This window comes from Plectropomus leopardus, chromosome 8 (genome assembly GCF_026936395.1).
Source record: "Plectropomus leopardus strain MGB_pleo_1.0 chromosome 8, ASM2693639v1, whole genome shotgun sequence".
NCBI lineage: Eukaryota > Metazoa > Chordata > Actinopteri > Perciformes > Serranidae > Plectropomus > Plectropomus leopardus.
In genome coordinates, this window is record NC_142183.1 from 7,423,313 (window position 1) to 7,440,935 (window position 17,623).

General features: G+C 38.7%; 1 protein-coding gene across 4 annotated transcripts in view; it reads left to right on the forward strand.

The window, feature by feature from the left end:
* Positions 1-17,623, forward strand: part of fstl5 (follistatin-like 5) — a 291,611-nt gene that overhangs the window by 143,128 nt on the left and 130,860 nt on the right. For all 4 annotated transcript variants that reach the window (XM_088080811.1, XM_088080812.1, XM_088080813.1 and 1 more), the window contains exon 6: positions 9,421-9,541. In XM_088080811.1, the coding sequence (XP_087936937.1) occupies positions 9,421-9,541 (121 nt within the window). The remainder of the gene's footprint in view (positions 1-9,420; positions 9,542-17,623) is intronic.

The following is a 17,623-nucleotide window of genomic DNA, read 5'->3' on the forward strand; positions in this document are numbered from 1 at the left end:
TAAAATGCGATTGTTGTTAAAATGTGGACCAAAACGTGTGTTTAAAATAACAACTTGGCTGGTTTTTCTGTTTTTAGAAAAAAAATTAGGGTTTTATTGTTATTTATTCCCTTGCTAAGGAAACAATTCAATCTTCATTATGAAAAAATATATCATGCACCTTTTTCATTAAGGTTTTTTTTAAATAAGCACAACTTCAACCATAAAATGTTTAAAAAACTTTTAATATAACAGTTTTCCACATGAAAAATAAATTACTGCTCCAAAAGCCTTTTTACTATGTTCATCATAATTTCCTGTCTAATATTTATTTTATATTTCTGTGAAAACATCATTAAATGTTTTCTTCAGTCAACTGTATTTATTCAAGCTATCTTAAAAAATTTAAAAACAAAAAACAAAACAAATAACAAGATTAAATTGAACACATCATGATAAGATTATCATTTACCTTCATGCAATACTCATTTTTGCTGAATCGAGCTTGAAAGCATCATAATGCAACTTAATGTAACCTCTGTGGCGGTAATTTTAGTCTGAATATTATACAGGTACAATAGATCTTTCAATTGTCTGGGCTTGTTTCTTTTCCCCAAAAGCTGTTTAGCATTTTGTAACAGCACTTCCCTTTTCAAGACACTCTACAGTACCTCTTAAGACTGGCAAAACCAGTGAGTGGTTTATATTTAAATACCTATGCAAATGGAGACTACAAATGAACAAACCATCTATGTGCCCAGGTGTTTAATCCAGCCGCTTTGATGTCTGCCGTAATGGTTTGCTCCCCTTACCCTTCCCTCTGGTAGCTGTGGTGCGTGGCTTTAGGTAAATCTTTTGAAAAGCAATGTGGGTCAAAGGAGCCTTGTGCTCATGGGAGTCTGCAGCCTTTGACCAGCGCTGCCAAAAGGGACATTTGTAAAGAGAGCTTTTTGAGGCTGCCATGAGGAAGGAAGATATTCTGCATAACAAATAAAGTCTCCCAGTAACTGAGGACTGATTTAATATAGAAAGTATTTGAATAATTGAGAGGGTAAGCAACCTGCGGTGGTTTTTAGATACATGAAACCAGTTGCTGTTCTTGGGTCAATTTCCTGCTGATCCAGTAGGATCTCCCATCTGCACAGGGGTCACCTTGGTTGGTTAGGGCCCTCTTACCCAACAGGGGAGGTGTCATTAGATCAATTTGAATATATTTTAGTATTTGGAGTTCAAAGCATCTAAATAATGCCTCAAAAATAGTGATGTTTTTTTACCATATTTTCATATTATTTACATATTTTTACATGTTTTTACATTTACTTGGCTTCCCATGCCAGCATGAGAGAAATCAATGCCTAGTGAGTGAGATGCATAGTCAACAAACCGTGTTGAGCTCTGTTTTTATGGAATAATATTGTCAGCATGCTCAGAATATGAATTTGAATATGCCCTTTAAAGCTATTGAATATTACTTTGGATTTTCAAACCTCTTGGTAATGCCATTTATACCACTTCAGCTCTCCCTCGGTGTTTGAATGACACAAGCTAGTCAGTAATAATTAACATCCAGATGGAGTAGCTCTTTTCAGGGGTTCCTCAAGGGCTGCTTTTAGCCCTCATCCCCCTTTTTATCCGCGACACATATGGGAATGTTGGCAGATTCCTTACACTATCAGCTACACAAGACAAATGCTCAGGGGGAAGAAAAGCATTTCTGGAATTGTCAGAATTTAGAATATTAGTGGATTGCAGGTGGCACTTACAGGCTTTTCAACTAAATCCAAGGAGGGTTTTTTGTGTGCTTGCAGGATTTCCACCAGTGTATTGCAAGCCTTGCTAATGCAAAGTAAACAGCAATGAAAAAGAAACTGATTTCACACACACACACACACACACAGCACAGACAGCACACAGAGCCGACAGCCTCAGACCCCACAACAGTCACAGCTACATTTGGGAATTCAACCCAAGTTAGCTAACATTTGACCTTTTGATGTTCAAGGTAAGGCTGTCCCTAGAGATTTGAATCATTAGTCAGAAACCTCGTAGTTGACTGAGATTGATTGAAGTTGAGCAGTCTGTTTTTTTGTTTTTTTTTTTAAATTAGTCAGTGTACTTCTCACTGTGTTTTGGTCCCCAGATTTTGCTGCGGAGTGTGCGCTCTTACCTTTCACATTACTTCTTGGTGCAGAACGCTGCAGGTCTCTTCATACATCAGTGCTGCTGTCAAGATGCAGTGGCATGGGAGAGGGGATGCTTTGTTCCATAAGGCTCCGAGATAACATTATCTTGTCTCTTCTGCTCAGAAGTGATGTATTTACAGCTCACAGTAACTTAATATGACATAGTTGCTGACTTTTGTTTGATGTCTAGTCTCGGCAAAAGCTGTTGTTGCACATTTCAGATCCCTCGTTAGTGCAGCTCGCTTGTTGCTTATATTATGTGAATGGTGCTGTCAAACTGAACATCCTGCTGATTGTACTTTAAAACTTTATAAGAAAAATAAACTACTTGTCAAATATTCATATTGAACAGCTGAAATTTGATTCAATTGACATAACTCTGAATGGGGTACAGCCCTAGTTCACGGTAATCTTATGGTTAACGCTAACCAACAGCAGCCGATGTTTGTATCAACAGTTTTAATTAATACAAGTTTTAAAATGTCTTAAATTCAACTTTTATAAATATTGACCTGAGGAGTCATTAAATAGTCTTAAGTTTAAACTACCATGGTCTTCATTGCCACAAACATTTAATTGGGTTTCATTTCTCCATCTTTTAATTTTTTTTGTCAAAATGAGGCAAACACTCTTCTGCATGAAAGTCAACATTTCCGATGTGACTATGTGACGATGTGACTTTTTTACTTTATAAGTACACTTACCTGTTGAATTAAAAGTAGATTGTTCACCTTAATAACCATATTCTTGCATAAAACTTACCTCTGCACAGGGCTCTATGAAGATAACACTTACCTTTATACACTAGATGGCAATGCATTAATATGAAAAATATGATTTGTCCAAAAATCAGTCTCAAATTTGGTTAAAAAATCTTGAAAAGGTCTTCGAAAGTATTTAAGTAATATCTGTAGGCACCCTGGAGTGAGCTGATGATAACCTGAGGTTAACTATGAGGAATCACATCTCTGCAACAGCTCATATCATGGTACTAACATTAACCACTTACTTACTCCTCCATATCCTTTTCAGAACATTGGGCTATAATAACTTCTCTGCGACACACCAGCTAGCAGGGCTGCTTCTAGCATTTTGGGGGCCCCATGCAAAATCTCTTGCCCCCCATATGAATCCCTCATGACACACACCAAATCTACATTGTATTACATATTCATATAAGACCATATGCTACCTTTAAAACATAAAGTATTTTAATCTAACGCGGATGCATTTTTTTTCAAATTCAAAACGAAGTCTTCTGCAGGCTCCTGTTAGAATAGTAACTTGTGTGAGACGGGCTGCCAGCACCATCGAAACATACTTGCAGTTTGGCCTAACACTTTGTCTGGAGGAAACCCAGCATGCAGACATGTGCTTTGTCACTGTGTTGTACTGCAAACCAAACTTCGGGCGTGTTTTCCTGCAGAAACCTTTTCATTCACACACATCTATAGCCTGAAAATGTTGAGAAAACTTTTAAGCTTTCGCATACTTTCACCTCACATCAACATTACTGCATAATTAATGATTGCATAATAAATATCCAAGCGAAAAAGCTTCATCAATCTGATAAATCACTTAATAGGCGAAGGCAGTTGTGGGTTGACAGTGCCTCAACATAAGGGCGCCTGAATGTAATTATAGATTGGGTCTTTAATGAGTTTTTGTGTTGGTGTATTAAATGTTCTCTTAGAGTGTTATTTCAGAGTAATTAATGGCTCTGGATTTACAGTTTTCCTTCCTCTCAAAAGGATGTGAGTTTTAAATATCATGCACAATATATATAGTTTCATATTCACTTAGATTGCATTGACAGGGCAATCTGCATGTTCTTAACCTCCACTGCTTGAGCTGCAGAGTTTGGCCTAATTGACAAAAGATGAATGTGAAGGAAGACAAGAGATTTATGCAAATTAAATTTTCGTGTGAACAAGCCCTCGAAAACAGTATTGCACAAGCAAATAGCACTCTTATCAGCTGTTGAAAGTACGAAACGATGGCTGCTACCCTTGTGCCCTAAAGCACCTTTTATAATTGGAGTGTTTTCTGATCTCATTTGAAATTCTGGGATGGAAATCCCTCACCCTGGCTTACTTTACTTGCTATAGTGTGCATATGAAGGGGCACAGGGAGCAATTTTCCCTGCCCTTTTAGCCCTGGGTGCCCTTTTGAAATGGCAAATCAAAAGTTTTTTCCTCATGCATTGCTCATATCTATCACTTCACCAAAAACAGACTGCCTGAAATTATACCTTTTAGCAAAAAAAGTATGAAAAGACCTTGTCTACTATGGTCCCTGCTCTAGCCTTGTCTACCCTAACTGTAGTGGCTAAAATCATGAAGGATAAAGGCATTAAGATATTAAAGGTATTTTTGTAGAACTTGTAACAACCCAACTAAAGAGACTTCTTTTTTGAAATATTGCCAAAAAAATATTTCAAGGTCATAGCTTTTGGAAAGAAAGCTCTTTTTTTTGTCCCTGCACAGGAGTATAGTCAGGGATTTCTCTTTGTGCAGTAAATAGTTTGGCAAAGATTTGTGTTTTAATTTTAAAATACGTTTGAGAACAGGTGACCCCTGCTCACACTTAAACTGAGAGTGAATCAGACCAGAGGAAATTAAGGGCTCCTCTAGAATAGAATAGGCATAATCATTGTGCAAATATGTGAAAACGCAACAGTATTTAAGATCTTTCTACAAGACCCACACACACAGTCTGCACTAAAGTAGATCCTTCAACAACTTTTGATTAATGCGTAGGATTTTGGCAAATTCATGCAGAAGTTTGTCAGAGGTTGAAAACAGTATTTTAATTTTTCTACAGAAAAGTGAAAGAAGATGGCTAAGGAGGAGAAAAACTTAACATTAAAGTATATTTTGAATTGGTAAGAAAAGGTGTTGTAAATGTAAAAAAATGGAGGGAAAAAGGTTGAAGACATTCATATCTATGATGCAGAACAGAAGAGTAAAACTAAACTTACTTGTGTTTTTTATATAGAAATAGTGGTGTTCTGCCAGTGAGGGACAACAGCATGCAGACGTGACCTTGCCAACAGCTTTTGAAAGTAGGACAGTGACCAGTTCTGTTTTCAAATACATATTCCAATGTGCAGCTGTGTAGAAAACAAATCAATCTGCACCCTAGGCTTGGGTGGTATGTACTATTTCATACCGTCATACCTTCCTGAAATTTCACTGGGGTATAGGAAGTATGGCAGTGAAAGTGTGCAGCTCTAAATACTCTACTACTACTATAAATGTTAAGAATATTAATATTCTTACCACAATCTTCCTTAATAAACAGAGAAAAAGAAATCGACATCTGCTGAATTTAACTTTCTCATGGTCATGGGAGACTGATGAGGCTGAATTGCCTCGTTATAGTAAGCCCATTGTTACAACAATCACTAGCTCCAGTATGGTCAAAATAAATCCCTAATTCATCAAGTTAGATGTAAAAAACATACTGCTATTTCCCATGCTCTCTTTCTGCCTGCTGTCCGCAAGCAACACCACTAGATGTTGCGTTGCCTTTTAGCTCAGCTGCCTGTCCACAAGCAGAGACTGGAGACAGAGCTCTCGTGGTGCATGCTGTGCACTACATACAAAGAGTTTAATAGAGAGAGGAGCACCTGTATTTATGATGGTACTGAAAAACAGATCTTCGGGATTCCTAAATATTCTGGTTATCACCCATGCCAAGATTGCACAACAAAAAACTCAGGTTTAAAGGATTTTAATGTGGCGCCTGGTGGCTCAGTTGTTAGAGCAGGCGCCCCATGTACAAAGTCTATGTCCTCGCTGCAGCAGCCGCGGGTTCGAGTCCAGCTTCAGCCCTTTGCTGCATATCATCCCCTCTCTCTCCCCCTTTCATGCTTTAGCTGTCCTATCAAATAAAGGCAATAAAAAAGCCCAAAAAATGTCTTTAAAAAAGCTCTTCCTTAGACTTCTGATAAATAAAAGAATCACCAATCTAAATACCCCTGATAATATAAGTCATGTGACATAATTTATACTCAAATATAGTAAAAAATTGATCAAGGATATGTAATGCAAAAAGGTAGATAAAGAAATTATTGAAGGACAGGGATACAGTGAGGTCACATTAGCAACATTATTCTTCCTGGGCTTGATGCTTGACTCTTCTGCATTGCACTGCAGATTGTGGTGTTTTGTCGTGCATTGAAAAAGTTAGTTGTGTTACTTTGCGGCACGAACACAAGTCTCAAGCACTCTTTGAATATGATTTGTTCTTGCTTAACCTCATTTGACCTAAATCCAAACAGATTCAAGGGACTAGCTCTGTGCTTTCTGCCTCAGTCATTTAATTTTTGTTTTGCTCGTTTGCTCTCTGTTGTTTATTACTCCTCTACTTTGGGCTACAGCCGTTAACATTCAGAAAAGTTTTCACAAGCTGCCGCTGCAGGGTGCGGATGCAGTGTCATGACAACTCTACAAAAGAGGCTGACTGTTAGTTTAGGCTACACTTGATTTGAGAGTTTTCTATGAGCAGAGCGAGCATTTTAAATGTCAGTACTGCAGGTGACCATATTAATTTAATTGTGGGAAGTGAAAATCGCAATCAAGATTAATTGTGCAGCCCTACCTCTATATACTACCTATGGAGATGCCATTTGACTGTTTATCCAACATCATAATTTGTTGTTAGAATCAATTAATACCAAATAAAAACAACACTAAGACATGAAAATATTGCTGAGGAACATAGAACATAAAAAAGGTAACATTACTGAAGGAGACATGACGGGATATTACATTAAAAGCAAAGCCTTTGGGGGCCACAGCCCAAAGTATGTATCCAAAAGAGTTCCAGTTTTAGGAGCATGGAGTTCATATCGTCCCCTCTGTGTGGATGTTTTATTACCTCATTGCCCACATTTCTGAGAGTGGAAGTGTTGCGTTTCACAATGTAAAGCCATAGGACCAGACACATTGTTTCTGATAGTACTGAGGTGTTGAGCTATTTGAGTTTTAGAAGATCTGTTGGTCTTATCGATTTATGTCAACTCACATGGCTATTGGAGCATATAAATGACGTCAGCAGTAGAACAAGAAATAATACTTTTAATGTTGTATCTTCTAATGTGGTGGTGGTTATGGTACAGAATAATCCACACTACCGGAATAGTTCCTGTTTAATTACTGAAATGAGTCTAAAATGTTATGAGGTAGTAAAAACTTGGGTAGATCTGTGTTCTGTCTGACTAACCAGCCAATGCTCCATTGACTCTGTAAATTATCTTCGATTTGAAACAGGCAGAAGCTGCATTCTCAATAAACATTTCAGCTGGTTATCGTGTCATTGATGTGTATCAGTTCAATTAGCTCACAGGCTCTGCTGACAGCCTGCGAACATGCCTGCGATCCTCTTTTACTGTGGTGGAGGAGTCATTGGCTACAGAAAAACGTGACTGCAAAAATCTAAAGTAAGCAGATTAGTCAAGAGTTTTTGAGTAATGTCATGTCAGGAAATATTTGAGAAATAGAGTTAAATCATTTACACCTGCAGCTCCAACAACACCTAGAAATATCTCAACGTCCACCTGCATTACTCCAAGTCAAAGCAAGCAAGAAAGGACCAGTGTGGATTATTTTAGAGTTTCAGTACCTTTTTTTTGCCTCTGTGGTGATGATAGCTGTGGCCAGAGGCAAAATGTTTTCAGGTTTTTGTTCATTTCATTCTCATGAATGTGATATCTCAAGAAACCCAAGAGGGAATTTCTTCAGATTTGGCACAAAAGTCTTGGATTTAAGGATAAACTGATGAGAATTTTGTGACGAAGGTCACTGAACTCATCTGTCTCATTTTTGTGAATGCAATATGTTAAGAAGGCCTTGAGGCAGTTTCCTTAAATTTGGCACAAACGTTGACGTGGACTCAATAAAGTGATCAGATTGTGATGGTCAAATGTCAAAATCAATCTGAACTTGCATCTGTCTCATTTTTTGTGCATGCAATATCTCAAGAATACCTGGAGGGAAATTCTCCAAATTTAGCAGAAATGTGCCCTCAGACTCAGCAATGAAGTGATTAGATTTTGGTGGTCAAAGGTCATGGCGACCTTACATTTATCTCATTCTTATGAAAGCGATATCTCAAGAGCGATATCTCAAGAATATCTTTCTTCAAATTCTTCAAAGAATTTCTTCAAATTTGAGACAAACATGCACTTTAGAATGAACTGATTAGAGTTGGGTGGTCAAAGGTCACTGTGATCTCATAAAACATGTTTTTGTCCATTAGGCAATAATTCTAATGCTAATTATGATGAGAATTTACACAAATGTCTTGAGGATAAGATGATGAAAGGATGACATTTTATGCATTACTCTACGTCATAACTGGGGATGTGGTCAAATGCACTGAATTGGTGACACTCATCTTGGGTGTACACCTCAAAACTGTGCTGACTGTATAGATCTCTGCGCTACCGTGGGAGATGATTGTGAAGCATCCATGTTTTCACAGACCTAAATGTAAACTTTAAGTGCAACTTGACTGTTTGCGGACGTATACATCTGTGGGGCGGTAGTGAGGCGGTAATTCTACGTAGTTTCTTGATGAATCTGCATTTTGTAAATGATCACATATATCTAATGTATCTCATTTCTGGTTAAGATGCAGATTAATAATAAATTATAAAATACCTACAAGAAAGAATGAGGAAGAGACTAATAATTAAATGCATAATAGACACACGCAGCTGTTTTATTCTGTTCTCCACAGTTATTTGTTACTTGATTTGTTTCCAGGACGCACTAAAAATATGCCATTACAGGTGACTCCTAAATTTTGGGCTAGTCACCTGGGAAAGGAAGTGCAGTGATCCGATGGACGAGGCATGATGTATAAAGCCGTCCCTTGTGATGAGCATTTTGACAGCTGATCTCGTGTGATGGATGTTTTACTGCCGGGCCGTGTGGAGGGGACTGGGTCGGACTTCACATTAGCAGGATGATGATAAAATCTGCACAGTGTTTGAGGCGTTTTCACCACATATTGTGACAAAACTTCAGTTTGGCCACAATGAAACTGACAGCTAATGCTGTGCGTTTCATCAACCTTGACATTCAACACAGAATTTAGATTGGCCACGTTATGCTGACTCATCAGAGATTACGTCCAAACTTTTTAAAAGTAGACAGTAAATTAAATAAGTGCACACATTTTGACAGTAAAAGGGAAAATTCACTCCGAAATCTTACCTCCACTGAACATCAATGCATTCTCATTGAAGGTCATCAAGCATGAAGGGCTGTCCAAGGATGTCTCCGAGTGCACATTGTTCGACCTGCTGAAGTACAACGACATCAATGACGACGAGCACCTGACAAAAGAGGAGTTTTACACAGCTTTGGGTGAGTAAGAAAACAAATTCGAAGTTTTCCAAGTTTAAAGCACGGCTTAACACTGTCCATGAAGGATGAAGGTTAAGGCAGCATCTTATATTTTCACGTTTTCCATTTTCCTCACCTGAGAAAACAATGAATAGCCGAACTGAAGTTCTCATTCACTGAGTCTCATACTTTTAATATATATCCTGATGTCTGATGTCTCTGTGTTGAAGTTAATTGTTCCCATAAACATTGTGACAAATGTGTCATTTTACACGAGTCAATTTTTTTTCACTTAGTCAGCAAAGCGTTAATTATCATTAAACTGTAACAGAAAGTGAAACTTGAAACCATAGAACAGTTGTTATTTAATTAAAAGGTGGTTCCATCTGCATCCACACTGACATCTAATGAAGTACACCTGTGACGTATAAACACATTAATAGATCCACAGTCAGTGTGTTACCTGCAGTTAGATTTCGGCATCCTCACAGTGTGGAGAAGCAGACAGGAGTGCCGGAGCACAAAAGCTAAGCAATGTAATGCTGTGGGTGCTGCGTTAGTCCGGTCCTGAAAGTCACACAGTAACACCAGGGGTGTCCAGACTTTTTTAAAAAGGTGCCACATTATATGATGTGAAAATACCTGGGGGCCATCTGCCTCTCACATCAAACGGATTATTAAAAAAATCCTATACAAATGACACAGGCACAACTTTTTCATCTTTAAGTGAAAAAGAATTAAACTTTCCACTGCTCCTGAAAACGGCAGCCTTGTCTGCTACGCTGCAGGAAATATCTGCTGTTCAGTAACCATTCATTAGCTTGTTTACCTTCTGAAGACATTAGTTTTGCTTATTTAGTTTTTACTTGGTGCGTGTCTACAATTTGTATGATTATCCTGCCATTGTCAGGCGAATGAAAATAAATGCAAAGTGATCTTGCTTGATTAACCAGTAATGTGTTAGACAAGCTGAGGGCTGTTAAAAATCAGTCTAAGGGCCACATGACTGCGTTAACACAAGTTAACTGACCAATCAGAGGCAGTGGTAATTAGTAACTCCTGTTTTGTAAAATTACTGTTTCTGTCAAAGGAATTTGGTGGCTGTGGAGGGGGGCAGCAGCAAAGTGTATGTTAGCCCCCTAAAATAAGGCCCACCAAAAACACATAATCAATTTAACATATGTTGTATTTAGACTATAAAACGCTTTTTGTTGTTGCTGTTGTTGTTGTTGTCTTAAGAAATTAAACTTATGTGGTGTCTACAGCACTACATGGGTTTATATGTAGCAATCAGGTGGCAACCTCCACTGCCAAAAACTGTAGTTCCTCTAATGGCTGCAAAGGCTAGTCAATCTTCATAGACCCCCCATGTTAAAATGCCAAACCTTACAGCAGAAATGAACATGTTTACAGCCTGGTATAAAAAAAAACAGTTTTGGTCTCTTTAGCTAATTTAAAAATTCATGACAGCTCTACAGGGAGTGACTTTATAGATAACTTACCTGTTTACATTTTATAAAAGTTATGCAAAATTAAGGACGGGCCGCTTTGATTGACGAGCTGTCAATAGTGTCTTCAGCTTCTCAGCCAAATCCACCCCCTGCTGCTCCACAGCGCCAGCCTCGGCCCAAATATGTGAAAAAAGGTTTTAGGAAATGCATGAGAAAATAGCACTTTTAGGCTAACACATACACACTTGGACCAAATATTTGAATACATCAGCACTAACAGAAAGCTACAGAATGATATAGAAATGTCAAAAATATAAAATAAAATAATGGCGCCTCGCTTTAATTTCCATGTTAAACCTTAGATTCTGTTGATACTCAAGCTCTGCTTTCATTATTTTAATGTCATGAAATCTAAGACTTGAAATGTATAAAAAAAAAACTTTTGGGCTCCTTGAAAGAAATACAGTTGCCCTAATAAAATATTGACTATGTTTTACTTTGAAATCAGTCAGTTGCATTTTCTTTGTAAACGTGGGTCATTACAAAATAAGGCTGTTGATAAACTAGGATTAGTGTTTGATATCTCGCCAAAGGTTTGCTTACTCTGAACTTCAGATAGTTGCCAACTGTATTGTCGATCTTCAGATGTTTGCTTTTCTTGTGTAGATGGATAAAAAGGCATTCAGCACAAAGTCGGTGCCAAAGGAAAAGCAGGTCATGACTAATATGAAACAGTAGCCCCCCCCACCTCGTTATAATATGACAGGTGCTGTGCAACATCTGAGTCACGCCAACACATGTGCACCACCTTCCTCATTTTGTTTCCTCCTCGTGCGCTCTTTCACGGTTCCTCTCCGTCTGACATTTTCAGTCAGCTCAATATCCTCTGACAGAATATCCTCTGACATTTGGCTGGCTTGACACATTTAGCGGTGGGAGAGAATTCGTAATCAACCTTCATCTCATCAGCCCTTTGTATTTAAAGCATTTCTCGCAGCCGACAAAGTCACAACAGCAAAGTGAAGGAGCCTCATATTGTCTGCTATTCTCCACATCACACGTGAATGTGTGGGAGCAAACCCCTTCTGGCAAATCATGAAAATAAAGTCACCCCAGCCAATCTGCGGAGAGCTGCGTTTCCTTGAAGAGTTGAGTTCCTCTAACTCCCAACTACTTCCTCTTCAGTTTTCAGATCTTTTTTTTGCAGGCTTCCAGCTTAACTCCTCACGAGGAAATGGGATATTTAATGTTGGTAAATCTCCCCCTCTGTGGCGGAGTTTCTTTCAACCTGTCTCACTCCTCTTTTTTACTCTTTTTCATTTCCATGAAGTAGCATCTAAAAAAGCAGCAGATTGAATCACACAGTAATGTGCTCAGTAGTAGTTTTTGTGTCTTTGTCAACAACTCAGCATGGCTCGGGAATTTTCATGCACACTTCTGGAGCGCTCGAAGCTATTTCACCTCTTTGTTCACCCGACACTGAATTTATATGAGCTTTTTACATACTTGGAGGTCATTGTAGTTCTCAGCTGGTGTCTTCTTCACTTTATTCATCGTTAAACCCACTTCACTCAGCTAAATGCTCAGGTGCTTCAAAGACAGGCCCTCAGTTTGCCTGTGAGGCAGCTGCGAAAGAAAGGCTGATAATAAGGTCACATATTCACCTTCTCCAGAGACTAACAACTGTATTGAACTTTTCAGTTCACCTGATTTCAATAGGACTCCATTCACCAACCAAAGGAGATAACACAGCCATGGTGCAAAGGAGCCGAAGCCTTAGAAACCTGGATTTGTAAAATCATTATCACCAGTCATGTGGTTTTAAGATAAAGTCATTGTAGGTCGAGGCTAGACAGACAAACCAAAGAACTGATCAGAAAGTGCTTGAAAGCTGCAGTAAATCGCAGTCTCTGGTGTCGATCATCAGCGTTTTCAGCAAGCACTTTTCAGAAGTTTTTGTTTTTTGTCCCCAAGTACCTCTCTGAAAAGTTTTTTTTAATTGAATTTTTTTCTTAAATAATCACTTAAGTCAAACCCAACGTGCAAACATTTTCGCCCATAAAAACATACATGTTTAAAATAGTTTATTCATATCTAAGGCTATTTAGTGGTCTATAGTCTATGTCTATAAGTGAACCTAATGAGCAGAAAAACATAGGAACTGTGAAGGTAATATGCATACTTCAATATTTGTAAATTGCAGGTCATACTGTCTTTGCAATATTGAACATTGTTATTGCATATCACAGATTTTCCTCATACGGTGCAGGCATGATTTGCTCCCATCAAGGAGATTAGATTCTCATGAAATTGAAGGGCTTTTCACCTTTCAGATACACGCCATACTGGGGTTCTAGCTCAGCAGTCGAGAAGCTCACCATCGTGAGAGCTAAACTCAAATTATCACCAGATCACTTTACTGCATTATGTTTCCTGCCCTCATGCTCATAATCATCTAACATCATCTTTAGAATCCACTTCAGGAAATAAATGCTTTATGAGGACAGCATTACTTTTTATTTTGTTTATTGGGTCGACTAAAAAATACTAGTCAGTCAGATTTATGGAGCAGATTTTGTGTCCTCAGCATGCAGGTGTAAAACAGCTATATAATGTAGCACACAGTGAGAGATTTTTTTAACATGAGAGGCCCGGTGCACAGCTGCTCACATCATCTTCATTCATGATGACTTGAGTCATAGCCTTGACCATGTATTTCAATGAGAAGTGCGGCCAGGAGACCAGCGAAGCAACATGGTCAGAAATCCGCGGATTGATTTGGCCTCTTGGTCACAGCGCCTGTGGCAAAAATGCAATGTAAAGTTATAGTTTTTCAGTTCATTGCAGGCATAATCTGTGAGTGGCAGCTATAAAAATCTATGCAAATACCTTAAGCGCTGTCGTAAACTGAGCACCGTCATAAAGTAAATCAGTTGATCCAGTGTGTCCAGAATTATGGCGCAGCTTGAAAACGAACAGCAGTAAATGCAGAATGACTCCCCATGAAAACGGCACCTGTCTGACTACTCTGCTAATAAGGACCCTTTGCACACCTTTGTGGAATATTCAAAGCGTGGCGATGTTGTTTGTCAGGACAGAAGATAAGACTTTAATGTCCATGCATTATTCATTCCTCCTTTGCATAGACTAGAAGAGGGTTGAGAATCAATTTGCTACAGCTAGCAGTAAGGCAACTGTCTGGCAGGAGTGATGTCTTTTAATTAGATGATGTTACAGATATGAATGATGTCTGTCACGCTACTGATAGTCAGCCCCTTGTCATCGTTGAATAATTTGGTGAATGATGGCCCAGTGCATCATGGGTAAACAGATAAGGTGTCATCTATCATAAGGTGACATTAACTTTTGGTCAGAGAGTGTCGCGATACATAGAGGCATTTACTGTCAGACATTAACTATGCAGTACACAGAGAGTACATGAGGCAAGCTATAGTACTACAGTATAAAGTGTCTACAGCAGTGACCTTGAACATTCTTCGCTCAAGCTTATACAGAAGTTTGTAATGAATAACTTGTAATCTACAAACAGCAGTGTGAGCACAGGAGTTATGCTGTGCCTCAGCTCAGTCAGTATAGCTGCACAATAATTTTAGAATTTCAATAAGTAGAAGTTTCTCTGTGCTGTATGTGACAGGAATAGCCATCGTGGTCGTGCCTTTATATGCAGTAATCTGCATTAATGCTGCATGCAGAACTTTCCTCAATGTCATAGCACAACCAAATATATATTGCATATCATAAGAAGAAAGACTAAGCTGTATTACAGCATCATTTATTATGTTTTCAACATATATATGTGTATATGTATATATACAGTGTATATCCATCCATCCATCCATCCATTTTCTTCCTCTTATCCGGGACTGGATCACGATTCTGTTATATATGTATTCTATATTCTCCAATCTGAGGCAAACTATGGCATGTCATGCCTTCAACATAGTAGGAAAAAAATCATTTTCCATTTATAAAATGTACAGCTATGTTTCCTCTCTTTTAAAGGAGCAATGTGTGAGATTTAGGGGTAATCAGTGCCATCTAGTGGTGAGGATTGCAGAGTGCAACCAGACGGTTAGTTTTCTTTCAAAAATTCATCGTTCAGGAGGCTTTTAACGGGAACCGATTATCCACAGCGGTTCTTACCTCTCTTCCTCTCCAAAACAAACAGATCTGATGGTTTAATACAGTAAAAAAAATGGAAAAAAGGAGGAGGAGTCGTCATGAAGAGTCATGAAGGAGCAGCTTATTATGGTAGCTATAACTCAAATCTGACACCAGTGTTTAGTTTGTCCGTTCTGGACTACTGTAGAAACATGGCGGACTCCATGGGTGACGACCTGCTCTCTATGTAGATGTAAAAATCTCACTCTGAGGTAAAAAACAAAACAAAACAAAAAGCACACGATTATTCTTACTTTCAGCTGATTATGCACTAAAGAAAACACACTTATTATATTATAATCCGGTTCTATTATTATTATTATTATTATTATTATTATTATTATTATTATTATTATTATTATTATTATTATTATATTTTGTCTCCTTTGTAGTTTGTTGCATGTATTGGTAGATGTGGGTCGGATGGAATTATACATATTTTTCTTCTATGGCGACAGCATGACCCTCTCCAGTCTGCCTCTGACTTACTTCTTCCTTCTTCCAAATATAAAAGATATTTCATTTTGATGCACCAAATATTTGTTGAAATGTCTCTGATCTGATGTTTTAATCTTTTATATGGCTGCTTTACTTTTATTGACATTTCTTTCGTATTTATATTGAGAGACTCCAATAAAAGACTCAAAGCAAATAGGACAACGAGATAGATGCTAAACCATTAATTTCCATTGCCATATTTTATAGTACTCTAAAATGAGGAGTGTGTGAATGAATGGAGTGCATTTAAGAGAAAATGTTATGGATAAATGATTTTGAGCTAATTTGCCAAGGACAGTAGAGCAGCGAAGACTTTCTTTCCTTTCAGCGAGAGCTCATTGTCAGATAGTGTCATGTCTTAGCCAATCAGAGGCAGAATAAGGGGGTCATGACTTCGCCATAATAGAGAAAAGGTATCCTAAAAAAGAAGTGCAACAGTAGTTCTGAGAACATGTGGGAAAAGTTGATAAAGACGGAGTCGAAAAGAGTATTTCGTTTGTGTTTACATGTGCTCTTTTTCCCTGGTTTTCTATTGAGCTGAGCACTCTGCCAAAACAAGATAGCTGAGACCACTTTTGTGCAGTTTGTTGTGGGAGGGAGGTCTGCCATCTGCAGCAGGCCAGTCAACATCTGTGATCACTGCAAAATGAACTTAACAAAAGGTCATGCTCACAGCTTGACACAAGTAATATCTCAACCTGACTTTTAAAGGTAGCCTGGAACATTGTACTCCTGGTGTTTGAGTTACCAATGAGTATATGTGATTTCAGCTACCATTATCCAGGTGCTGTAAGCAGTGACCAGAGTTTATAAGTTAGCTGACATTGGGTAGCATTCACACAGAGGGTTTTAAAAGCTGCTCCACACGAGGCAGACTGTGACCGCGTCCTTGTGCCAATGTCCTTTTTTAAACCCTTTGAAGCTGGCTGGACAATCACAGGAGGCTCTGCCTGTGCATCACTCAGTTTAAATGTTATTAGTTTGGGTACACCTACAAAATGCATTATCCAGGCCTCTGGACACACTGCTTCACAGACAACAATGGAAATGAACGTGCAAGTGTTTGGAAAGAATCCTCCGTCTGAATGCTCCCTCAGGCTAGTTTGTTGGCTTGAATCTCATCCTCAACAAAGCCTCTTCTCAGCTCCCTGCACAGCACACTCGCAGTGTACCTCGCCTTTTTTAACACCTGTAAATGCCTCATCCTGTAGAGTAGCCACATTTAAACACTATTTATACACCATTTGTTGTCCTACTTCATGTACAGGACTACACTGCCAGAGCTACAGTAGTTATCCTCATTTTAGCCTCTCTGGTCACTTGTGTAAAGGTTATTTATTCAGTGCATGTTATTCGCAGTAACGACCTTAACTGTACTTTCCTATCAAGTCGAGTGGTAATGCTATTTGTGCTGCACTGTGGACCGTATCTCACCCTTGCTTGTTGTTTCTTGGGTGCTAAGATATTGATCTGAACCCTGACACCTCCTGACAGAACACACAGCCAGGAGATACAGCTCTTTGATTTCTGCTGAGGCTAGAAGCCTTGGAGTGCCTGTTAGATCCCCGAGAGACTGGTGGGAAACTTAGTTGAACTGTAATGTGATCTATCATATTGTAATGTTGATGTGAGTTGAAGGTGGGGACTGATGGTGTTTTTTAAGGACAACTCCAGTGTATATATACTGTATGTATGTACATCCGTGATTTAGGCATGGACGTTATATGTCGCCTCTGTCACATCCGCCAAATTTTTGCTAAATTTACGCTCTCATGTCTATTTTGTGTTGGTGGTGGTGCTTTTTGTGGTTTGTGTGGCTGTGATTCACCTTTCGGGATGAGGAAATCAACTCACCAGTCTGTAAACTCTGCTCTTGTTGACTTCTGCTGGCTAGCCAGGTCGAGGTTTTCAAATGTAAACATCAGTAAACTGAGAGGAGAAGAATTGGCACCAGCTGATCTACCGTCTTGCT